Source organism: Protopterus annectens, chromosome 4.part1 (assembly GCF_019279795.1).
Source record: "Protopterus annectens isolate FY-2018-M chromosome 4.part1, PAN1.0, whole genome shotgun sequence".
Classification (NCBI taxonomy): Eukaryota; Metazoa; Chordata; order Ceratodontiformes; family Protopteridae; genus Protopterus; species Protopterus annectens.
In genome coordinates this window covers 544,547,586-544,574,508 of record NC_056734.1, presented here as the reverse complement: position 1 = coordinate 544,574,508, position 26,923 = coordinate 544,547,586, and the positions used below count along the sequence as shown (strand labels likewise).

Here is a 26,923-nt window from a genome sequence, read left to right as displayed (position 1 = left end):
CATAACACTATTCAATGTTCATTATCTTCTCTGCAATATAAGTAATCAGTTCCTTTAATAATTGAATCTCCAGTTACAAGAATATCTTTGCTGGCCAGCTCTGAAGAATCTTCAGCTTCTAATACAGTAATATCTGCACTATCAATTGTTAAGAAGGACAGATCTTCATCACCGTGAGTCTTATTAATCCCACTGTTTTCACTGTGTATCAATTCTCATCCAGCTGACATTGTAAATCCGCAGCTTGAGCCATGTAGTCAACATCTGTTTTTCTCTTCTTTCTCTTTCTTACAGTAATGTTCTTTAATCCTTCCATGTTCAATTTTGATTTCTTCCTTTTCACCTGCCCCTTTCTTCTACCTTCTCTTTTGGAAAAATGATGCTTTTTTCTGCAGACTGAAGGTTTTCTTATAGAAAAATATTATCATTCCTTGTAACCTGTGTGTTACATAACAAAGCAGTGTCCTTTTTGGTACCTATTCTCTTTCCTTTACAGTCATTAATCAGTTTCTTTTTCTTCCTTTTTTTTTCTTTTTTGTTTCCTTCTAAACAAACTGGACCCTCAGATTACTGAATACTTGGATCCAGAATTCCAAAGCTGTCAGGGGCATCGTCTTGTTTCACGCAGGTTGACTGATCTTTACAGACAACAGCTGCATCATTTCCTAAATGTGCTTTATTTGTTCTTTGCCTAACATTTCATCAGTCCAGTCATTAACATATGAAACAGTTCTCCAAGCCATGCCAATTGCACAAGTGCAATTATCAAGTCTAGATTTACTTCTAATAATGGTAAGCAAATCATCCAACTTCTGACACGAGGAACACAGATCACCGGTGTTAGCTGTTACCTTTAAATATGCATAGCATTTATTACACTGTAAAAAATATTTGTGCATTAGCAAATCGTTAACTGTATACTCATTTAAGGAATCCATAGTCACCTTTAAATGAATAAAATATTGTGAACCACTTCTCAGTGTAGGAATGGAGGCACAACCAAGGCAAATTTAATGAATCCTTAAAACAAAAGTCAAGACAAAAAACAAGCGCTTTCGTCCCGTTAAACCACAGGACTTTTTCAAAAGGTAAAAAGCCAGCGTATTCACCAAATTTAAATAACCCACCACATACAGTCACATGATCAATTAAACAACATTGCCGAAACATTTAAAACATCCCTCCCTTTAGAACAAAACTAAATAATTCAACATCTAAGAAATACACAAATTTCCAAGTGAATAATAAAACACAAATATAATAAAAATAATAAAAAACAGTTATCTGTCAAGAGCTTTCACTTTTAACAAACTACTGAGCAATGCTCGTTCAGACCTGGATAATTAAAAGCATTAAAATGTAGTTGCCAATAAAGTTCCTTTGCTTCCAGTAACAAAGACCAAGCACCTCCTCAGTTATTAGGTATAACCTGATCTAACACAAGAAACATAAATTCATGATCCGAATATACTGTAATATGTTTTTCAAGTGCATCAATGGTGCTATTCTTCCTTATGTCATAGACATGTTTGAAGATCCGCTATTTTAAACAATGTTCAGTTTTTCCAATACAATAGGAGTTACATGCCTGACATTAAGCTATATAAATTACACTTTTAGATAAACAGTTAAAGTTATTCTTTACTTTTAAAATTCTACTGTTAATGTTAGAAACTTGCCCAACCTTAATGTACTTACAATAATGTTGAAAACCACATTCTGTCATGCCGTTAGCCATACCAGAAATACAATGATGACACTTCTCAAAAATATTCTTCAAACATGTCCCCCTATGATACATAAAAAATTAGGGGACAGACCTAATATATTGTAACACCTCATCCTCAGTAACCATTGCCCAATTATTGTCAATAACCCATTTAATACCTTCACTCTGCATACTATAAGTGGTAATAAAAGAACTACCATAAGCAATAGTACATGAACTATCCACCTCCCTCCTTGTACTACTATTGACAGAATTAGCAGACAAGACAGGAATAAAATGCTCATTCTTCCTTTTAAAAATGACCTCCTCCTTCGACTTCTTCACAAATGGACCAGGATACCTCCTTTGATAAAACATACTTTCCATAACCAAACATTCATGTAAAAAATCAGTTTTGCTTGTTATTATACATGCAGCCCTAACAAACTGGCCTTTTACTATAGCCCTCTTCTGACGTGTAGGACGCGCACTAGTATAATGTAACAATGAATTTGAATATGTCTGTTTCCTACAGATTTTCGCAATACAATCGTTAATAGTATGGTCCTTTTCTGATAAAATATCAAGGTATGGGACAGTTCTTTTATGTCTCTATAAAGTAAACACTAAAACCTCAGTATTACTATTAATATAATGATGAATACACATATAGTCTCCTCTTAGTGTCCTTCCATACTAAAAAATATATCATCCCGATATCTTGTATAAAATCTAATAGAGTTCTTAAAACCCCCAATGAAAATAAACTTTTTCCCAACAGACCATAACAAAATTTGCAAATAAGGAACCACAATTAGACCCCATCGCCACCCCCTTTAGATGGAGATATTTACCCTAAAAAAAAGTTTTTCAAAATTAATTCTAATAGTTCTTCAAAAAGATTAATCCTGACCTCTGCTACATTTTTCTCCTGCAAAACCTCGGTGAACCAGATTAAGCCCAGTTCATGTGGGATTACATTATAAAAAATTCTTATCAATTGTGACCAATACATCATCAACATTAAATGCCACAGAAAGTCCCACGAGTCCTTGCAAACCTGCCCTTCATTCCCCAACAAACTCTTTAAATTGATGTCAATAAATTTTGCACAAGAACTAGTGATAGATGCCCCTCCATCAACAATGGGTCTCATGGGTGGATTCAGTATACTCATGTATATTGGGGATGCCAAACATAGTGCAACTGGTGAGGGCATACTTAGATAATTACATTCCTCAATGGTAATCCTGCCCCTCAATAAACATATCCTTGATCTGCATTTTTATTTTCTGATATGCCTGATTTAACTCATTAACAGACATCAAAGAATATGCATCTCAGTCTAATATTTTTAGCATCCTTCCAACATAATCCGACTGGTCCATTAACACAATCCCACCCCCCCCCTGTCTGGTTTCATGATTCTGAGCCCTTGACACAGCAAAAAAAAAAAAAATGTTTTTCTTTTTCACCAAATAGGAGATTAGCTTGTTTTACAGCAAATGCTTGTGCCTCCGTTCCTATACTGAGAAGTGGTTCACTAGTTTTCTTGTTAGTTGTTGTTGCTGTTCCAAATACAATATTGCAAGATAATCAAAATCAGTAACCACTGAATTCAGAGAGAACTTAAATGAACTTATACCAAAAAAATCACATGAGCAGTATACAACTAAATACTAAAGTAAGTACAATAAAGTTGTTCTGACCATACAAGTTCAGCAAGCCAGAAAGAAGCTGTAATTCCTTTATGTCACTATCACTTGCAGTCACACTTCTTTTAAGCGTAAAGATCAATAAATCACAAAGAAAGGTAGGATTATTTAGATATGCTCAGGATTTTCCTCTCTTCAGTCTGCATGAATTTATAGCTGTATAGGCCCCTTGGGGTGGCTAGAGCGTGCCTGTCTAAAACCTATCCCTTTCTAACAACCAACAGTGAAATTAAACGTAAAACAACAAAATATGAATCAAAGTAAATCTTGTCAAGAGAGCTCACTCAACAGCTGTTACAGCAAGAGGCACCATTAAACAACATGGATAAGTAAAAGAAAACAGCACAGGAAATAGGAAGGGTGTAAAGCAAAAGCAAATTTTTCTCTTCACAAAAGGAAATGGCATCAGTCTTCAGACTGGAAGTAGTTAGGGTGATTTTGCTGCAACAAAAGATTTTGCCATTCTAGTGCACTTACTGCCTTTGTTGCAAGTAAGATTAAAATACTGAAGTGATTTATGATTATTTATAGTAACCGCTTATTTTTACTTTTGTTTTTCTTAAATAGTTCCCTATAATTCACAACTCAGGGGTAACAGGTAAAATTATAAGGATGACAACACTTTATATACATAATGGACTACAATGATGTCACTTCCTTAAACGGCAGTTAATACACTGCAGAAATACTTGCAAACAGGTGAAGTACCAATGACAACACAAAGGGCAACAGGCCAAGCAAAAACTTTCTGATCAACAGAAACCTATGTGCCAAAAAGATCAGGATATGGGGACAAGGGTACACTTCATGACTATTGTACAGAACCAAAAACAAAAGTTATGTACTTACTGTAATGATAGATCAGTGTTGTCTGATTTTCATCTGTTTCCAATATATGGGTTGTCAGATCTGACCCTGGCACCATCTATGAAGCTTCATGGATCCAGGGCTCTGACTCCTCCTTTATCCATAACTCCCTGCCCTTTGCCTTGGTACCGCAGTTAGTCCCACTAGACAGAAATTAAGAGGTATAATCACCTTTAATAAAGGTTGCACACTAACAATGAAAAACCTATATGAGAGGACCACAGTCTGACAGGACTGCTCAAAGACTAGTTCCACATGAGATCCATTTGGTCACCAGAAGCTAAACAGAAATGAGAATCTGGAAGGTGGCAAGGAGGAAGGAAGGTTTAACTGGACAAAAATCAGACAATACGATCAGTCTTTATGGTAAGTACATAACTTTTGTATCTGATGTTGTCTATTTTCACTTGATTCAATGTTTAGAAAAAGGTTCCCAACCTGTATTTAAGATGGGTAGTATCAAGGAAGGATGTTCCTGAGAATGGTGGAATCAAAGGAGGAATGTAATCTAGACTGCACATCCAATTTACAATGAGAAACAAAGATGTGAACGGCTAACCAAGTTGCAGCAGCACAAATATCATCAATGGAAAGTCTTTCATGAAAGCTGACGAAGTACCTATTTGCTCTTGTGGAATGAGTTTTTGGTTTTGACTGCATGGGTAAAGCACCTTTTAGTGTACACAAAGGACATACAATCTGATAACTATAAAACCTCCGAAACGGTTTTGCCCAAATTTGGTCTAAAATATGCAATGAGCAATTGGTCAAGCTTTCCTGAGGCGTTTTGTTCTATTGCGATAAAATCTTGAGTTGGTGATGAACATACAACTTATGCGGATTATATTTACCTTTGTTGAAGGATTTGGGAAAAAACACTAGTAGGCTGCAACATTAATTTAAGCTTGCTTTGGATGCCACCTTAGAAAGGAAAACTGCATTAATTCTTAAAGAAACTCTGCTTTTGTGGAAAACCAGGTAAGAGAGTATGCAAAAAAGGGCTTGTAACTCTGAAATATGTGGCTGATGTAACAACCAAAAGAAAAACTGTCCTCCATGAAAGTTGCTTCAAATCTGCTGACGCTGCTGGTTCAAAGGGAGGCGGAGTTACTGCTTGAAGGAAAACTGTATCCCGTGGAGGTACTGGGTCTCTGATTGTTGGTCATGGAAGGAATGTTCCCTCAAAAAAAAAAAAAAGTTTTAGACACCTTTAGAAATGCTATAGAGGTGTCATTTTGACCTATGAGGAAATCTGAAATTGCAGCTATTTGCACCTTGACAGTGGAAAAACTGGAGCCACTATGAAAAAGTCCTGACAGAATCTCCAGTATGGAAGGGATAAACACAGAAAAGGGGTCTATTCCTTTAGACGTAGCTCAGATGAAAAATTTGGTCAGATAAACCTTTTTTGTGGATTACTTTTGAGCTGAGATAATTTGAACAACCAATGCTGGAAACTTGACATCTCTGGGTAATGTCAGAACTGGAGTAACCAAGCGGTTACCTTCATGTATTTCTGTTTAAGGGAGGCAATCTGGCCAGGCGAGTCTAATGATTTGGATACTGATCCAGCATCCATGGAGGATGTACTAGTAGAAGCAAAAGGAAAGAAAACCATAGTAGTCAGGGCCAGAAGGGTGCAGTGAATATCACTCTGGCCTTGCAACCTCTTGCCTTCTGTATGAATGTATTCAATAGAGATAGTGGAGGAAATACATAAAGGAGACCTGGGGGTCATTTGTGGACTAGAACATCTCTCAGAGAGTGTCCCTGTGGAGGAAGCAGGACAAAGTAACTGCTGCATTCACTGTTCAGGTAGGATGCAAAAAGGACATAAAGCAAGTTTGGCCCCAGCGATGGAAAATCAAAGCTGACACTGCTGCACTGCGGGACCACGGGACCACTCGTGAAGTATTAAGATGGTTCTGCTCAATTTGTCCCCAGCACACTGGATATCCCTTGGACGTGCACTGCTATAAGAAATCAGTGTGAAGACATTGCCCACTGCCATACCTTCACTGCTTCCAGACAAAGAGGGTATGAGCAGGTTCCTCCCTGTTTGTGGAGGTACCAGACTACTGCCTTGTCATCTGTCTATATGGAAATCACACTCTTGGGGAGAATGTCCTGATATGCCTGCAACACTAGAAGGACTGTTCTCATCTCCAAGACACTAATGTGAAGAATGTTGGATCATCTTCCCTTCGAAAATGACCACCCATCCCGCAAACAGGCATCTGTGGTTAAGGCAGCTGATAATGGATCCAATTGGAAGCATTGACCTTCTGTCACTGACTGAGATTTTATACACAGGCTGACATGATTTCTGCATATTTGAGTACTGCAAATTTTGGCAGGTAAAGGATGACACTCTGAGACCACTGTACAGACAAGAGTCCATTGGAGTATCCTCATGTAGAACCTGGCTAGGAGTACTAGTAAAACTGTGGAGGCAATTAGGCCGAAGAGTTGTAGAATTAACCATGCAGAGGGTGAAGCGTGTTGAAGTATCTTTGTAGCTACGAACCACAGGGAAAACATTATGGACTAGGGAAATCAGGCAACTTATAACACTGACTCCAGGTGACATCCAATGAATTCTATTAGTTGTGAAGGTTCCATGTGGCTCTTGGGTGAATTTATTGCGATTCCTAGGTTTTGCATTAGATGCAGAAGAATGCCCAGATAGTGTAACAGAAGATGCTTGGAGGCAGCAGTAAGGAGCCAACTGTCAAGGTATGGCAAACTTGGACCTCCTGCAGAAGGAAACAAGCTGCGACTACTGCCACTATCTTAGCAAACAGTCTGGCGGCTGTGGTGAGACCCAAGGACAGTGCTCTGAATTGGTAATGATTAGCTCCCAGCCAGAAATGGAGAAACCTCCTGGAATGCTTCCGCATCTTTACATGATAGTAAGCGTCCTTGAGATCTAATGAACACATCCAGTCATCCTTCCTCAGAAGAGGCAATATGGACTGTAGTGTGACCATCAGGAATTTTGTCTACTTTATGAAGTGATTTAAGTGACTCAGATCTAGAAAGTGTCTGGGGGTCCCCCATCTTCTTGGGTACCAAAAAGAACTCTGAATAGACTCCAGACTCTAAGTAGTCTTTGGCGATCGGCTGGGAGACTATTCAAACTGTTTGAAAATTTCTGCTACTGCCATTTCCCCACACTGACTGGGTGGAACATCGGGAACTTTAAAGTTTTGGGAAAGGAAGAGGGAATACAGTAGGCTCTGGAAATTAGGTTTAGCACCCAGGAATCTGTTGTTATATCTTGCCAGGATTGTGGGTGCTTGGATAATTGCCAGCCAACTACTTCCAGAGTGCAGCACCCATGCAACCTTTCAGGAGTACTGGTAAGACTCTTTCGTAAATGGAACCGTGAAACCCTGATTTTGCGGCCCGCCTCTGCCTCTTGGGCACCATCCATCAGGGTTGCATCTTCCCCTGCCAAAAGATGTTCTGTCCCTGGGACTACCATAATAATAATAATAATAATCCTGTGATATTTGGAACCACATCTTATTGCCACCCCTCTGGTTCTTAGAAAATGTGTCCTTTGAGGGGCGAAGAAATGAATTTCCCCTGCAAAGAAGCTTTTAACATCACGTTGACTCCTAGTTAGTGTCTTTTACCTTTGTATCAAAAAGTGTGGATCCATCAAAAGGAGGATTAATGAAGACAGTCAAAGCTTTCTGCAAAGTCACAGAGATGCACCCAGGCATGACAGTGTACAGTAATATCGGTGCTCAAGGCTCTTGCCGTACCCATCAGCTGCATTAGATGGCAGTCTCATGGTGACGTTTGATATGGATTACAAGGTGGTGAGCTGGGAATCCACAGTCTTTTGGACATCTGCAGCCAGGTTACCTTAGACAGAGACTTGGTGAGCTCTTTAGTCAAATCTCTCTGAAACTAGGCAATGTGAGCCAAACAGTTCACAGCTTGAAGGGCGAAATTCACTGCAGTGTATGCCCATTCCCCAAACCTGTCCAACACACTAGACTTCTTGTTAGGGGGGTGGACAGAGGAACTTTCCTCCGACAGTTCTTTCTTGGTGGCCACTGTTATCAACATGGCATCTACTGGTGGATACTTGCTCCAATACCTCCTTGTCCTTGGGTGCTGCCAAGATCCTATCTGGTCCCTTCAGCAATGGTTCCACCATGCCAGGGTCCTTACAAGCTCACTAAGCCATAAGATCAATCACGGGATCAATGGATGGTGCTAGACAGGACAAAGTTGAGCCAGAAGCAAAGGCCTCCAACAGCCCAATCTTGTCTGGTGAAGGGTCATCTGTGAACCATTCCTCTCATTGTTTCAAGTCTAGGATCTCACCGAAGGTGAGGTCTTCTGAAAGAGATCTTCAGAATCCTTCACCTTTGTACACCTTTGTCCAAATCTGTCTCATTTGTAAATGACTCTAGGGATGAATCTATGTGCTTTCGTTTGCATGTCTGTCTTCAGTGAACCTGAACTGGTGGGTGATCAGCGATTTGGAACTCACGTAGTGAGCTGTATCGGAAACCTGTGGTGCCGAATGTCCCTGTTGGATAGAACGATGGGCAGAAGAAAATTCCTCTTGAGATTGGGTTGCAGATGGGCAGAAGGAAAACCCTTTCGAAGGCCTTGAATGTAGAAGCTGCCATCAGACCTGACGGAGATCTCCTCCTACCCGAAGTAGAAGGGAACTCCTAAGTCCTAATGGTCCCTGGTCCCAAGACTGACCTCGGCTCAAGCTGTCAGGGGCTGAAGTCCTGAGAGGGCGAGACAAGATAACTTGGGTGAACCCATCCTCTCAAGTCCTGGCGCAGACAAGTCAGTTCAGAGATTCTTCCTGATCCAAGTGTCTCTGAAATGAAAGAGACAGGGATACTGGACTTGTAAGAGTAAGCCATATCGGCTCCAACAAAGCCACACCAGGGCAGATCAGTGCTGGATATAGGGGTGGAGGGGTTGTTGGACCAGTACTCGGTGCATTCATGGGGGACGGCACCAACAGAACTCCAAGCTGAATTTGCATTCTCAAGTTTTTCTGCATCAATCTATTGACATCTTGCTCAGTGAGGCTGCTGGATGACCAAATGGAAGATATTACCAAGGGTGGTCTCGAAAATCTCTTCTTCTGTACAATAGGAGAGTGCAACCTCAGGCTTAAAGACGCCAGTGAAAATCAGAGATGTGGACAGGAGGATCCAGTCCGAGGTACAAACCTCCTTGGAATTTTAGGATCTGGATCAGCTGAAGCAGTTGGATCTGGAGACCTCTTCTTGGATTTAAGCTTTTTTTTTTTTCCCATCTGTCTTTCTCTTCCTTTTCCTTCTCATTACCCTTGTTTTTGCCCTTAGTCTTTGTCTTGTCCCTTAGCTGGAACAGACATGGCAGTGGACAATGATGAAGTGGAAGACCCTCTTTTAGGAGGGAGATGACCTTTGACCATTAACTTTTCCCTTTGAGTTTGAAGGGGTCTAGTGCTGAAATAGGCACAGACATCACAATCAGTGTCAAGATGGGCAGCACCCAAACAGTAAGCACACAAAGAATGAGGAGTGTGAGGGGGAATTTTGTGGCGCATTTCTTAAACCCCCGACCATCAGCCATCTTCTGCAAGAAGGATAGTAAACAATTCAAATTAACCATATATCAAGACAAGATGCTAACTACCAACTATTACAAAAAGGAGCATGACTGTTATACTAAGGCCTCTTAATCCCTACAACTATTTTTTTTAATGATACGCTATAAAACAGAAAAAAATGGAGACTAGTCTCTCATTAGGAGTGGAGTTTGTAATAATGCAGATGTCCCAAAAAAAGATACAATGTGTAAAGAAGATTCCTTTTCCAAAAACATGCCTGATACTTCAGGCAGCAAATGAGATCTGAGTAATCAAGGCAGAGGTCAGGGAATTATGGGTAAGGAGAGAGTCAGAGCCCTGGATCCGTGAAGCTTCAGAGATGGTGTTGAATTGGATGAAAAATACACTACACTGGGCTACCTGTTTTCAACATTAAAAAAGGTAACATCAAGAATCAACATACAAATTTCATGAATCTGACAAAGCTGTTTAAATCTTCTGTATCCATAATGGAATGAAGGTATTCTGGTCTATTAGGCACCATGACAAAGTGTGAATAAACCTTCTATTTGGATATTCTTGCTTTGTACAAGACTACATTATGACTGTTTTGATGTACCTGCCCTGCATAATTTTGCACAACATTCCAGAATATCACTCAAAGTATACATTTGTTCCCAGGTCAACTTGAACATGCTAATGTAAGACATAGCCATATCACCATATAGTAAGTTCAATCAACAAATTATAATATTTCTCTATAATCTGACTACACTAAACTTCAAGGTCACAGCTATTATTCAGTACATAAATCACACTGACCAGATCAATGACCATTGTGTCTTCAAATTCTTCATTCATATCTTCAAGCTGCCCTCGTGATGACATCATCACATCTTCAAATATAGGCTCAGCATCATCTTCCATTAGACCACGGCTAAAAGAGAAAAAATTATTTTAACAGAAGGACTTACTGGAATTCAAAACAGTACCATACATATGTTCATTGGAGATTACTAGTCTAACGGCTCAACAGCCCTTACAAGCCTAGCCAATATAACCCAATTTTATTCAATATACAGCCCCTAGGGGAAGAGGATGGTATGGATTTGTGCCTACGCATTGAGTATCTTACAGACTACCATTGTCCATAAGCAACACAGGCACTACCCCAGGTGTGAATTTGTGATTCCCTATTCATTGATCCAAACTGTGTTTGAACAGGACTAGGGAAAGGCACTGCTTAATGTGAATAGGACGCCTGTTCCAAAGAAGGGGCAATCTCTGAGAGACACATCTGTCTCTCCAGCATGCTTGCTTTGAGTCACTAAGTTTAGATCCCTAGACTGGGTGACCGTCATGCCGTTTGACTTGCAGATATCCATCAGGACTTGAGTTGAGAGTGCCTTCTAGGTCAGGCATAGGCCACCCCTTAACAGTCGGTAGGAGACAGATTAAAGGCTAAGGCTTTTAGTCTCTCCATGTAGGACATGTTGTTCACACCTTGTATTTTCTTTGTGGGAACCTTAAAGGTCTCTCCAGCTGCTGTACGTGCCTAGTCAAGTACATGCCAAATGGCACACTGTACTTGATTACTGGTCTAATGAGGGTCGAGTACAGCAGGACTATAACTTTCTTTGATTTGGATGCCATACTTTTATTTATAAGTTGTGCCACATAGGACTTCCTCACCACTGTGGATGCACGGCGGTCAAAGTTCAGACTGTGTACCTAGATCTTTCAACCGAGACTACTCTTACAGGTGTGGTACTGATATTGTAATTTGCAGGGGTATTTGACTTCCCAAAGGGTATGATCATTAATTTTTTTGAATTTAGTTTTAAGCCATGGTTCTGGCACCAATCATTTGTCTGATCTACACCCTCATCATATTTACATCTTTGTGGAATTCAATGACTGGTCTCAGCTTGCAGTCTTTGGTAAACTTTGTCAGGCAGAGGCCATCAACATTATCTTTGACTTAAGAGATGTATATTCCAAACATGGCTGGTCCCAGCACTAAGCCCTGTGGCCACACCACTAGTAACTGGCCTCTTGCTAGGTCTGGATTCACTCACTTTAACCATGTGTTCTGTCTATGAGCCAACTAGCTGTCCATCTGGTGATATAGGGATTTATGCCCAGTTTTGTGAATTTATAATACTTGCATGGGGAACTGTGTCAAATGCATTCGCCAGGTTGAGGTAGGCAATATGTACTCTTACTCTCATCCATGGCCTTACTGCCTTTCTCAAAGAAAGTGTGAATACACTACGCACATTTTACACAATGTTAAAATGCATTAAAAACTCTTGTACCTCCAACTAACAAATAAAATCAAAACTCTCACTGCTGTTGTAATCCACAAAGCAGTACCATTACTTTCACATTTGAAAAATCAAAATAAAATCCAATGGCACATATGTATGTTAAAACTATTACCCATGGTAGGCATCAATGTAGGGTTGTGCTTGACAAATATAAACTATACATTTCATTAATTAAATGTTCCTGTGACCAGCATGGACTACAACTCACTTTTCACCTCTGCTGTAAAATGTAAAAACTTATACATGTATGAATTACTGTAAGCTTTTTCCTCAGAGGTGTTCTAACGCCACAGAAAGATGTCAAACTTTTAGAAAAGTAATGTAGCACCTAACTCTAAATATTTAAGGGCAAAGGATCTTTAGGAATACTGGTTTACAGAACTTTCATCTAGAAGATTAAGAAATTCAGTTATATTAAAGTGAAGTAAACACAATATTCACTGTAGCAGATGATCGGTGAGAAGGCCTTTTGTAGTTAAGTCTTGGAATCAGGGCTGAATTTAGACAATGTGAGAACTTAAGTCATAAGAGTCTTTAGAAACCCTATCTGGTGAATGCTTCGAGAAAGTAAGGTGGAAGGGGATAAGGAAAAGGTTGCTATATAAGAACACTAAAAATATTGCTTTAAATATTCAGTTTCAAGTCATTTATTAATATGAAATTAACTTATGAACACAAATGTATTAAATATAACAAAATTAAAAATATACCTCTAATTATTCAATTTAAAGGCTTATTAATATGAAATAAATGCATGGACACTAATTAATATCTGAAATACAACAGAACTGTAACAAATGAAAAAAATCTGAATTTTTTTGAAAAAAAATACTTCATATTAATATTTTAAGACGAGTTCATTTACATTAACAAAATTGAAAAAAATAAATAAGACTTTCCATTATTGTGCACATACAGTATGCATACAATTTCCATCATAACTCTATTCTTTACTCTTGTGTATTAGAATAAAGTACAGTTGTGTACACTTACCATAAATGTAGATGTTCGAGTGTAGTCACTGTTGCAGTCATTACATTTGGGTAATCTGCTGGCAGGTTGCCCTCAGTTGGCCTGATTAACAGAGTCTTGGGTCCTGCGTTGGTTGCTGTCCCTTTTTCCATGACGTCAGGTCATCAGGGGTATAAATCATGCTGCCAATGCCATTACATCAGTTTTTCTTGCCCCAGATGTCAGGTGCCCCCCAAATGGGGTGCAAAATATATATAAATAATTTAAAACACAAAAATATACCTCCAAACAAAAGCAAATACACCAAAAAGGCTTTTAAGTGTAGTAAAAGAAAGGAGAGGCATAGTAAGAGAAAAAACAGGGGGCTGGGGGCTGGAGGGAGGGTAACCAGGACTGCAACAGTGAATACACTCAAACATCTACATTTATGGTAAGTGTACACAATTGTACTATGTTCTTCGTGTTTCAATGTTGTACTGATTACATTTGGGTAGATTCTCAAAGCTATGGTTGGGAGGATGGATTTATACAGCATTAGGACCAGCTATAAGGTCCTGCAAAAAGTACAGTTGTGTACCTACCATAAATGTAGATGTTCGAGTGTATTCACTGTTGCAGTCAATACTCTTGGGTTATCCTGCTGGCAGGCTACCCACAGTTGACCTGAATTCCAAAGTCTTGGTCCGGCGTCGGTTGCTGTCGCCTCTTCCCTGACGTCAGTGCGCCAGGGGTATAAAAGATACAGCCAACGCCATTTTCTTCAGTTTTTCTTGCCCCAGATGTCAGGTGCCCCCAAAAGGGTAGGCTAAATAAATTATGCCAATAAACATGCATGCACTAAAGTAAACATTTCCTTCATCTACAAGCAAATACACCACATAGGTTGCATAGAATAGAGAAGTACAGATAAGACCCAGCAAAAGAAAGGGGGATGGTGGGAGGGTAACCTGGACTGCAACAGTGAATACACTCGAACATCTACATTTATGGTAGGTACACAACTGGTACTATGTTCGTGTTTCACTGTTGCAGTCATTGCTCGGGTTGAATCCCAAAGCTGAGGATGAGTGGCTGGGCTAAATAGGATTAGGAGAGGCTATGAGGCCCTGCAGAACTGCAGTGGCAAAGCCTGCTCTGGATTTAGAGTAGAGAGGTAACTGGTAGTGCTTTGTAAAAGTGCGCACTGAACTCCAAGTTGCAGCCTCTGAGATGTCTTTGGTTGGTACTCCTCTGAGGAAGGCTGCTGAAGAGGTTGCTGCCGTGGTAGAATGTGGCCTAATGCCCTTAGGCACTGATTTGCCATACTGTGAATAGCAGGAACTAATGCAATGGCCTATCCATTTTGAAATAGTCTGTTTTGAGATAGCCTTTCCTTGTGATCCTGCAGCATATGCCACTAAAAGTGGCTCAGTCTTTCTGAAAGCTTTAGTTCTGTCCAAGTAGAAGCACAGCTGTCTGTGTATGGCCAAAGAATGCAGAAATCCCTCACCCTTGTTCTGTGGGTTTGGATAAAAGGTAGGCAAGTGAATGGTTTGGTTAAGGGCCACATTGGACACCACCTTAGGCATAAATGTAGGGTTCGTCCTCAGAGAAACCCTGTCTGGATGGAAAACGATAAAAGGTTCCACAGCCATGAGTGCCTGTAACTCCGAGACTCGTCTTGCACAGGTTATTGCTAGGAGCAGAGCTGTTTTCCAGGATAAGAATTTTATATCAGCTGTTGAGGCTGGCTCAAAAGGAGGCAGTGCGAGTTTTTCCAAGACATAATTGACGTCCCATACAGGTATTGGTGGTCTCCTTGGAGGTCTTATGTTTTTGGCCCCTTTGAGGTACTGCCTTATTAAAGGATGAGAAAAAATAGGTGGTTCCATATTGTAATGGACTGAAATGGCACAGGCATGAATCTTAACTGATGAAAAGGATAGGCCTTTGTCCAGCATCTCAGTTAAGTACTGTAAAATCTGAGCAATATTTGGTACAAATGTGTCAATTCCTTGTTCCTGGTTCCAAGCACAGAATCTCTTCCATTTTTCTGCATAAGATTTTCTGGTGCTGGGCCTCCAAGATAACATCCATTACAGCTTTGGAGAGAGGAGTGTTCTGAATGGCTACACTATCCGCCATGCTGCCAGATTTAAGGTCCTGAGTTGGCTGTGCAGGATCTGATTGTTTTATTGGGTCAGTAAGTGAGAAGTTTGAGGCAATGTCCAGGCTGGACCTTGAGACAAGCTCTTTAGGATTGGGTACCAGTGCTGGCATGGCCAGTCTGGGACAATCAGTATCATTTGTGGCTTCTCTTGTCTGACCTTTAGGAGTACCTTGGGGAGCAGAGGCAGTGGAGGAAAGGCATATACTGTTAGGTTTTGCCAGCTGAAGGATAGGGCATCCACTTTCCATGCTTGCTTGTGATAAATCCTTGTGCAGAATCTCTGTAGTTGGCAGTTGTGAGGGGAGGCAAATAGATCTCGGTCTGGGCATCCCCATTTCCTTGTTATCATGCTGAAGACTTGTGGATCCAGTTTCCACTAGTGGGCATCCATGAGGTTTCTGCTTAGTTCGTCTGCCAGAGTGTTTATTTTTCCTGGCAGGAAATGTGCTTGCAGGTGAACTTGATAAGCCAATGCTGTGTCCCACAAAGTAATGGCTTGTCTGCAGAGGGAATAGGAATGTGTGCCTCCCTGCTTGTTTATGTACCACATGACTGTAGTACTGTCTGTCTTTATCAGTAATTGTCCTGGATGAAGTAGATCCTTGAAAGCTGTCAGGGCATTCTGAACAACTAGCATCTCTTTTTGATTGATATGAAGATGCATCTGGCTTGCTCGCCATGTGCCTTGAATACATTTTCCTACCATGTGGGCCCCCCAGGCATAATATGATGCATCCGTTGTTAGCGTCTGCCTGGTTGTGGGTAAAGTGAATGGCTGCCCCTTGTTGTGGTGACAGGCCTGTGCCCACCATCAAAACTCTTGTTGTAGGCAGGGAATGAGGGTGATTGTTTCCAGGCTGTGGCAATGTTGAGTCCAAACACGTTTTAGATACCATTGTAGTTTCCTCATATGCAGTCTGGCATATGGAATTAGCAGAATGCAGGATGCCATGAAGCCCAAAGCCTGAGAATTTTTCTTGCAGATAACTGGGTCTTTGTTGCCAACATTTTGAAGTAAGAAGTCAGTTGCCTTTGTTTGTCTGGCGTGAGATAAGCCATCTGGGCAGTTGTATTTAAGCTTGCACCCAGGAATATTATCTCTTGAGAGGGTACTAGTTTTGATTTCTTTTCGTTTACTGTGTACCCTAGGCAAATTAATAATCTTTTTACAAACGTCAGATGCTTTAGTAGAATGTCTTTGTTCTCTACTTGAATATATTTGAATTCCTCTTTGTCTGCAAAATGCAATTACTGGTGCCGGGCATTTTGTGAAGACCCTGGACGCAGCAGATAAGCCAAAGGGCAGTGCAGAGAATTGGTAGTGCATTGAGCCAGCTATGAATCTGAGGTATCTTCTGCAAGACTGTCTGACTGGGACATGCAGGTATGCCTCTTTTAGGTCCAAAGTTACGAGCCAAGCCTTCTTGCCCAGCATGGGCAGTAGCTGCTGCAGAGTCAACATTTTGTATTCTGGGATGTCCAGAAATGTGTTTAGAATAGACAGGTCCAGTATTGGTCTCCAGGCTTTGTCCTTTCTGGGCACCAAGAACAGTCTCGAGTAAAATCCTTGTCCCTGCTCTTGTGGTACTCGCTGAATGGCCCTCATGTCCATAAGGGATGAAACTTGCTTTTGTGCCTCTGCCCATTGATTGTGTGGCAGGTCTGGCATACCTTTTGCCCTTGGCAGGGTGTGAAAGTGGAACCTGTAGCCCTGAGACACTATGTTCAGGACCCATTTGTCCTGGGTAATCATGTGCCAGTTTTTTGAAAAAAGTGATAGTTTTCCCCCTAAGGGGGCTGCCAAAAGATAAGTGCTTTGTTCTGGCAGAGGAAAGTCATTGGGACTGTTTCCTGTATGGCTGTGATTTGTCTTCTCCACTTTTGGAGGTAGAAGCACCCCATTGTTTAGGCCTGTACGAGCCTTGGGGCTGGGATCTGCCTCTGGGGTGTCTGTATCTGCCTCTTTGTGGTCTGTCTGATACTGGAAAGGACCAATTCTTTGTAGGCCACTTCCTGCTAAATCTGGGTGGCTGCACCTGTAAGAAATCCTTAACTGTCTGCATAGATTTTGCTTTGTCCTCCATTTTCTTCAATACTTGTGCTTTAACACCAAACAAAGTATCATGCTGTAATGGAGCATCTAATAATTTTGCTTTAACATGATCAGGCAAATTCTGTTCTTTTAACCAAGCATGTCACCTAATGACAGAACCCGTAACAGCGGCCCTGCAAGAGGCCTCCAGAATATCAAAATCACATTGCAAAGTATGCTTTCCCACTTGTTCAGTTGCATGCAATAAATACTGCATTTCTTCGTTTTCTGCACATTCAGAATTTTTAACATTTTCTGTTTAAGCAGTGACAACAAGAACTGCTGATATTTAAGCATATGAAATTGACAATTTAAAGCCCTCACAGCCAAGGTAGCAGAGGTGTAAACCTTTTTCCCCCATCTGTCCAGTGCCCTTGAATCCCTATCAGAGGGGATAGGGCTTTTTGCAGTGGACGTCTTGACCCCTTTGGGACCCTGAGAAATAGTTTCTGGGTCAGCAGTAGGGTTTTTATAAAGAAATTTATGTGCATCTGGAACCCTGTAGTATCTGTCTGGCTTAACAGGTGCAGGGGGTAAAGAGTTAGGGGACAGGCTGGACTCTGAAAATACATAATCTACAATGTCTAAAAGGAGGGATAGCAAGAGCCCTGTGCTGAGGTAGTAAAAGAAAATCTCTAAGCCTTTGCTTAGATTCTGAGTAGTCTTGGTTCTCCCAGTGAAAGTGCTCCCTCATGGTATGCAAGGTTTCCCCAAAAGAAAAACCCTTAGGAGGGGAGGCTGAAGGGATAGATTCTTCAGCATCCGAATCCTCATAGGGAGGGAGAAAGTATTCTTGGTCAGAAGAAGAACCAGAGGAAATGGAAACCTGATCTGAAGATTCATATTCTGTCTCTTGTCTAGGCCTCTTCTCAGGAGGGGGATGGGAACCCCTGATTAAAGTAATTAGGTCTTCGGCCATTTTGAGCTTCTGTTTTTTAGGCATGGAGGCCTGTCCCTGGGCTTGCTGCACTTGTTTCTTTGTCTTTAGTGGTGCTTTAGTCTTTGCCTTAGGAGCTGTAGTCGGTTTGATATACAACTGTGTAGGCCTGAAAACACCCTCAGAAGCCGATGGCTGCTTAGCGGCTCCGGACCCATCTGAGGGAATATTTTCCAAGTGTCCAATACCTTGAGTTTCCAGAGGCCTAGCCTGCTCCACGTGGGAGTCGGAAGTGGCCTGCGGCTCTGAGGTAGCGGGCGTCAGGGGCTGCGAAAGCACCTCACTGAGAACCGGCGACTGGCTTAGAAGAAGCCTCGTCAGTTTTGGACCTCGGATGCCTGTCCTTTTCCTTTTGTTTCTTGTGAATTGTGGTAGTCGGATGGCTATCCGACGACATCGTGTAGTTAAATCTTCGGCCAAAGTAATGAAATGCAAAATGGTACCGACGCTTAATAGTGTGGTGGTTAAATCTAGCACAAAATCTGCAATTAGATACATCGTGATCAGGGCATAGGCAAGGAATACAATAAGAATGGAAGTCCTTATGAGGTATTTGCTTCCCACAAGAAATACAATTATTAACTTTTTCTGAAATCGGTCTGGAGCAAGAAAACAAGTTTCCCCATCGGGGTACTTAGCTTTAAATGAAGACTTCGGATCTGAAATTCAAACACGAAAATATCAGGAGTCAGCCGACCGGCACCTGCGAACTACTATTGCTTCGGGCACCGTGCGGCAAGAAAGACTATAGAAAAAGTACAGTTTTGTACCTACCATAAATGTAGATGTTCGAGGATTCCATTGCTGCAGTCCTTACTATTGGGTATAGTCCGCGTCCAGTCGGCCCGAATACCAGAGCATAAGGCTGACGTCGGTCAGGGCGCATTAGACTGACGTCAGTACGTCAGGGTACTAATGCGCATGACCGACGTCATATCCTCAGTCTTTTCTTGCCCCAGATGTCAGAAGACCCTAAAAAGACAAGTCCCAAAATACCTGCACCAAAAACATGTACAATATATACAAGAATATATACAAAAATATAAGCATGTAAACTCACCTACACAACCACCCCTAAACACAGAGGGGAAGGAGGGAGGGTAAATTGGACTGCAGCAATGGAATCCTCGAACATCTACATTTATGGTAGGTACAAAACTGTACTATGTTCTTCGTTTTCCATTGCTGCAGTCCTACTATTGGGTAGAATCCCAAAGCAGAGGTAAGGGAGGCTGGCAAATCATAAAGAAGTAGGAGCTGACAACATGCCTTGCAAAACAGCTGTGGCAAAACCAGCCCTAGACTTAGAGTAGATAGGAAGGTGATAATGCTTAGAGAAAGTATGCACTGAACTCCAAGTAGCTGCTTCCAAAATATCCTTAGTTGCCACCCCTTAGAAATGCTGTTGAAGTGGCAGTAGCCCTAGTGGAATGAGGCCTAATCCCAGCTGGAATCTCCTTGCCATGATGGGAATAACAAAATGCAATGCAAAAGCCAATCCACCTAGAAATAGTTTGTTTTGACACAGGCTTGCCCTGTGAACTCAAAGCAAAAGAAACAAACAACTGCTGAGACTGCCTAAAATCCTTAGTCCTGCTTAAATAATAACGCAATTGCCTGTGTACATCTAAAGTGTGCAAAATCTTTTCCCCTTTATTTTGAGGGTCTGCATAAAACGTAGGCAAATGAATAGTTTGGTTTAAAGCCACACTAGAAACCACCTTAGGCATAAAGGAAGGATTAGTACGTAATGATACCCTATCCTTATGGAAAATCAAAAGGGCTCTACTGCCATAAGGGCCTGCAACTCAGACACCCTTCTTGCAGAAGTAATAGCCAACAGAAAAGCAGTCTTCCATGACAAGTATTTCAATTCAGCAGTAGCTGCAGGCTCAAAAGGTTGTAGAGTAAGTTTTTCCAACACAAAATTGAGATCCCAAGCAGGAGTAGGAGCTCTACGTGCGGGTCTTATATTCTTTGCCCCTCTAAGAAACTGCTTGAACAAAGGATGCGAAAACAAAGGTGGGTCACAATCATAGTGAGCTGAAATTGCTGCAGCATGAATCTTAATGGAAGAGAAGGACAAACCTTTGTCCAATAACTCAGTAAGATATTGAAGAGCCACACTCAAATTAGGCTCAGAAATCTCCAAATTCTGTGCTGTACTCCAAAATAAAAATCTCTTCCATTTTTCATTGACACTCTCCTTGTACTAGGTCTTCTAGCTTCCATAATCACATTTAAAACTTGTTGAGGAAGTTGAGACCTGCTGTGTTTCAACACAGAATATGCCAGGCTGTTAGATGAAGAGAGTGAAGCTTGACATTGAGCAGATGACCGTCCTTCTGAGATAACAGATGAGGAATCAGAGGTAAAGGCCATGGAGGCTTCTTTACCAGACTCCGTAGTAGTGGGTACCAGTGTTGCCGAGGCCAATCTGGAGCTATCAAAATCATCCTTGGCCTGTCTTGTCTGACCTTTAATAGTACCTTTGGAAGAAGAGGCAGAGGTGGAAAGGCATACACATGAAGGTTTTTCCAACTGAAAGACAGAGCATCCACTTTCCAAGCTGTGTGATGAAACCCCTTTGTGCAATACTTTGGCAGCTGGTGGTTTAGTGGAGAAGCGAACAGATCTATGTCTGGAGTTCCCCATGACACTGTCAATTTCTGAAATACATGAAGATCCAGTTTCCACTCGTGGGGATCCATGATTTGTCTGCTTAACACATCTGCTAAGGAGTTCTGTGCTCCTGGCAGAAACCTTGCCTGAAGAGTTAGTTGCAAGCTTAGCGCAGTCTCCCATAAAATCATTGCTTGCCTGCATAGAGGATAAGAATGTGTTCCCCTTGCTTGTTGATGTACCACATGACAGTTGTGTTGTCTGTTAGAATCAACACCTGCCCTGGAAGAAGTAACTCCTTGAAAGCCATTAATGCAAATTGGACTGCTAACATCTCCTTCATGTTGATATGTAGATGCTGTAGTCTGGCAGGCCACTTGTCTTGTATCCACTTTCCATTTAGATGAGCTCCCAAGCAATGTCCGAGGCATCTGTCGTTAAAATCTGACTTGCCTCTGGCGGGTCACAGAGAGTCCCTTGTTTAGGTGACATTCCTGAGCCCACCACAAGAATTCTTTTGAAGGCAAGGTATTATTTGAATGACAGTGTCCAAATCCTGGCAGTGCTGTGTCCATACATTTTGAGATACCATTGTAGCTTCCTCATATGCAGTTTGGCATTGGGAAGCACCAGAATACAAGATGCCATGAACCCTAATGCTTGAAGGACTGTCCTTGCAGTCAGCACGGACTGATGAGATAGTTGATGGAAGTAAAGTGACAGACTCTTTTGTTTGTCCGGGGTTAAAAAGGCCATCTGGGCTGCTGTATTCAGTCTCACACCCAGAAAGCACATGTCTTGAGAGGGTACTAGACTGGACTTTATTTCGTTCACAGAATACCCTAGGCATCTTAGCACTGCTATAACATATTCCAGATGCTGTAGAAGGTCTTCCTTTTCTTGAGCCAGAATCAGGCAGTCGTCCAAGTAAGGATAGATTTGAATTCCTTGAAGCCTGAAGTAAGCTATCACTGGAGCCAGAACCTTTGTGAATACTCTGGGCGCAGTAGATAAGCCAAAGGGCAATGCAGAGAACTGATAATGAGAATTTCCAGCTCGAAACCGCAGATACTTCCTGCAACTTAGCCTTATAGGCACATGAAGGTAAGCTTCCTTGAGATCTAAAGTTACCATCCAGTGATCTTTGCCCAGCAGAGGTAAAAGCTGTTGTAACGTCAACATCTTGAACTTGGGAATGTCCAGAAAAGTGTTGAGGAGAGATAAATCCAAAATTGGTCTCCACGTGTTCCCCTTCTTTGGTACTAGGAACAGGCGAGAATAAAATCCTAGGCCCCTTTCTGATACAGGGACTGGCTGAATGGCCCCCATCTGGAGTAACTGAGAAACTTGCTTGTGAGCCTCCTTTCTTTGTGGAGGAGGAACGTCTGGCATGCCTTTGAAAGGGGCATTGTATGGAAATAAAATCTGTAACCGTGGTGAATGATATCCAACACCCATTTGTCTTGAGTAATTAAATCCCAATTTTCTTTGAAAAGAGACAGTCTTCCTCCCAAAGGAGCTGCCAGACGAGAATCTACTGGCAGCTGAAAAGACAGGTCATTGGGTCTGTTCTGAAAGGACTGACCCCTGCCCTCACCAGAAGTCTGAGCAGGTGAACTCCCTGTTCTAGGCCTAAAAGAACCTTGAGCCCTGCCCCTACCACGTCTAGACCTACCCCTAGACTGGGAATCATAAGCAGGATATGTCCACCCCTTAGCAGGCCAATTTCTACTAAACTTCGGTGGCTGCACCTGCAAAAAATCTTTAACAGTTTGCATAGACTTAGCTTTGTCCTCCATTTTCTTTAAAACTGCTTCCACAGGCGATCCAAACAACACATCAGACTGTAAAGGAGCATCCAAAATCCTTGTCTTAACATGCTCAGCTAAATTCTGATCCTTCAACCAGGCATGCCTGCAAAGAACAGAACTAGTAGCAGCCACCCTCGAGGAGGCCTGTACAGCATCAAAACCACATTGCAAAGAATGCTTACCCACTTGCTCAGACACATGAACCAAGTCCAGCAACTCTTTACACTCAATACCTTCCGCCAAAGCATCCACCTTAGATTTTAAGTGTGAAAGGAGATAATTCTGATATTTTAGCATGTGAAACTGACAATTCAACGCTCTCATGGCTAGAGTGGAAGAAGTATACACTTTCTTTCCCCACCTATCCAAGGCCCTTGCCTCTTTATCAGTGGGAACAGGATTTTTAACCACAGAAGCCTTAACACCTTTAGGCCCTTGAGAAATAGTTCCTGGGTCCACCCTAGGACTCTTAAACAAATACTTATGAGCTTCGGGCACCCTATAATACCTATCAGGCTTAACAGGAGCAGGAGGCAAAGAGTCAGGATTCAGGGAAGCCTCTGCAAAAACATCTTCTACCACATTCAACACAGGAGGAATAGCTAAGGGCCTATGCTGGGGCAAAAACAAGAATTCCCTAAGCCTTTTCCTGGAATCAGAGTAATCCTGGCCTTCCCATTTAAAGTGCTCCCTCATGGAATGCAGAGTCTCTGAAAATGAGAAATCCTCAGGAGGAGAAGCTGTTGGAGTGGAATCATCCACATCAGAATCAGAATAAGTAGGATACTCCTGCAAGTCTTCCGCAGAAGACTCTGAAGCCTCTGAACACTGTTCAAAACTATCAAACTCGGTTCCACCCTAGGCCTCTTATCAGGCGGGGCATAGAACCTCTAATCATAGTAATCAAATCTTCTGCCATTTTAAGCATATGTTTCTTAGGTACAGAACCCGAAATGCTAGGAGAAGCCCCACTGAAGCTGAACTAGGCCTACCTCTCAAAGAAGTTTTGGCAACAGAAGGAGAGGCTCTAACTACCTTGGGAAGAGAGGGAAGAACAGTTACCTGAGAAGCCCCTCAGCCTGGCCTACCTCCTGAGAAGGCACATCCTGTAACAGTAAAGTTTCTGCCTGAGACTCCATAGAAACTCCTGGCAAAACCTCTGGCTCCACTGAGCCTTCTAAAGAACCGACGTCCGGGACTGCCGGTTCATCAACCCTAGGCTTCACTGTTTTGTCCTTGCGCTTCTTGGAAGCGGCGGAGCATCCGGCGGCATTTTATAATTGCAACGCTTCCCAAACACTAACCTGGCACAGTCTAACCTCCTCTTAATAGTGCGTTTGTTAAACCTAGCACAAGAGCGGCAACCAACAACGCCGTGCTCAGGCCCTAAACAAGGTATACACAAGGTATGGTAATCCCTATGAGGTATCTGTTTCCCACAAGAAATACAGTTATTCACTTTTTCTGACATCCGGTAAAATACTGAGGCAAGAAAAAACCAAAATGTTCCCCAACGGGGTACTTAGCCAACTCTGTTTCGGTCTGAAACTCCGGTTTCAGAAATATTTCAGAACGCCAACCTGCACTCGCAAAACTGCTTCTGCATCGGACCATGCGGCAAAAAAGACTGAGGATATGACGTCGGTCATGCGCATTAGTACCCTGACGTACTGACGTCAGTCTAATGCGCCCTGACCGACGTCAGCCTTATACTCTGGTATTCGGGCCGACTGGACGCGGACTATACCCAATAGTAAGGACTGCAGCAATGGAAAACGAAGAACATTGGCGTCAGCTGCATCTTTTATACCCCTGGCGCACTGACGTCAGGGAAGAGGCGACAGCAACCGACGCCGGACCAAGACTTTGGAATTCAGGCTGACTGCGGGTAGCCTGCCAGCAGGATAACCCAAGAGTAATGACTGCAACAGTGAAACACGATGAACATCAGCAGTGGCAAAGCCAGCTCTGGATTTAAAGAAAATTGGTAAATGATGATGCTTGGTGAAAGTATGAACTGAACTCCAGGTAGCAGCTTCTAGAATATCCCTGGTAGGAGCACCTCTGAGAAAGGCTGTAGAAGTAGATGCAGCCCTGGTGGAATGGGATCTGATCCCCTGGGGGATAGGTTTTCCATGGTGCTTATAGCAGTAATGAATACAATGGCTTATCCATTTGGAAATGGTTTGCTTTGAAATAGCCTTTCCCTCTGCCCCTGCAACAAATGCTACTAGCAGTTCAGATTTCCTTCGAGATTTAGTCCTGTCCAAGTAAAATCTAAGTTGTCTGTGTACATCCAATGAATGCAGAATCCGCTCCCCCTTGTTCTGTGGATTGGGAAAGAAATTTGGCAAATGAATTGACTGATTAAGAGACACAGTGGATACCACCTTCGGCATGAAGGATGGATTGGTCCCGAGTGACACCCTGTCCGCATGAAAGATGATGAAAGGCTCCACTGCCATAAGGGCCTGTAATTCAGAAATCCTTCTAGCCAAAGTGATTGCTAAAAGGAAGGCTGTTTTCCAGGAAAGAAATATTAAGTCTGCAGTAGTAGCAGCTGGCTCGAAAGGAGGTAGAGTGAGTTTCTCCAGTACAAAGTTAAGGTCCCAGGCAGGAGTTGGAGCTCTCCTGGGTGGCCTCAAGTTTTTGGCCCCTCTGAGATACTACTTTAGCAGAGGATGAGAAAAGAGTGGGGGTTCTGTGTTTTAATGAGCTGAAATGGCTGAGGCATGGATTTTTATGGACAGCCCCTTGTGAAGCATCTCAGTTAAGTATTGCAAAATCTGAGGTAAATTGGGCACTGCTGTGCTCATCCCTTGAGATTGATTCCAGGCACATAATCTTTTCCATTTGTCAGCATAAGATTTTCTAGTACCAGGTATTCTCGCCTCTAAAATGACATCCATTCACAGGTTTGCTGAAGGATGCTAAGGGGGAATTTAAGTGATTAGCCAAGCTGCAAGATTCAATGTTTGGAGCGGAGGGTGCAGAATTTGGTTGCTCTGCTGAGACAGTAAGCAAGATGTCTGGGGCAGGTGCCATGGAGAAATTTGTGACAGACTGTGTAGGAGTGGGTACCAGTGTTGGCGAGGCCAATCTGGAGCAATCAAAATCATTTTTGGTTTGTCCTGTTTGACTTTTAGTAGAACTTTGGAGAACAGAGGCAGAGGGGGAAAGGCAGAGACTGATAGGTTTTCCCAGCTGAAGGACAACGCATCCACTTTCCAGGCTTTTTTGTGAGGAGTTCTTGTGCAAAATTTGTCCAACTGGTAGTTCTGGGGTGAGGCAAAAAAATCTATGTCTGGGCTCCCCTATTTGCGTGTCAACATGTTGAAAATCCGTGGTTCCAGTTTCCATTCGTGTGGGTCCATGAGATTTCTGCTTAGTTCGTCTGCCAAAATATTCAACTTTCCTGGCAGGAATTGAGCTTGCAGTTGTACTTGACAGCTCAAGGCCGTGTTCCACAATGCCATGGCTAGTCTGCAGAGGGGGTAGGAATGTGTACACCCCCCGCTTGTTTATGTACCACATAACTGTGGTGTTGTCCGTCTTTACCATTAGTTGCCCTGGATGATGGTTAGTCCTTGAAAGGCTGTCAGTGCATTCTGTACAGCTAGCATTTCTTTTTGATTGATATGAAGGTGCATTTGATTTGGGCTCCATTTGCCCTGAATGCACTTCCCTGCCAGATGAGCCCCCCAAGCATAGTCTGATGTATCTGTAGTTAAGGTTTGGGTGGCAGGGGGTGGTGTGAATGGCAGTTCCTTGTTTTGGTGGCAGGCCTCTACCCACCATAGGAACTCTAGTTGCAGGCAACGTATGATAGGAATCATTGTTTTCAGGCTGTGACAATGTTGACTCCATAAACATTTTAAGCACTACTGAAGTTTCCTCATATGCAGTCTTGCATATGGAATTAGAAGAATGCAGGAGGCCATGAACCCCAAGGCCTGCAGTATTTGTCTTGCAGATAGCAGGGTTTTTGTGGCCACCTGTTTGAAGTAAGTCACCAAATGAATTTGCTTTCCTGGCGTAAGGAAAGCCATCTGGGCAGTTGTATTCAAGCTTGCACCCAGGAATGTAATTTTTTTGAGAGGGTACCAGCTGTGATTTCTTTTCGTTTATAGTGTACC

At 42.2% G+C, this 26,923-nt stretch overlaps 1 protein-coding gene across 1 annotated transcript in view; it reads right to left on the bottom strand.

Moving 5' to 3' along the window:
- STAG1 (stromal antigen 1) overlaps positions 1-26,923 on the bottom strand; it is a 2,620,144-nt gene that overhangs the window by 99,693 nt on the left and 2,493,528 nt on the right. Inside the window, exon 29 of the mRNA XM_044070350.1 lies at positions 10,697-10,811. Within this exon, the coding sequence (XP_043926285.1) occupies positions 10,697-10,811 (115 nt within the window). The remainder of the gene's footprint in view (positions 1-10,696; positions 10,812-26,923) is intronic.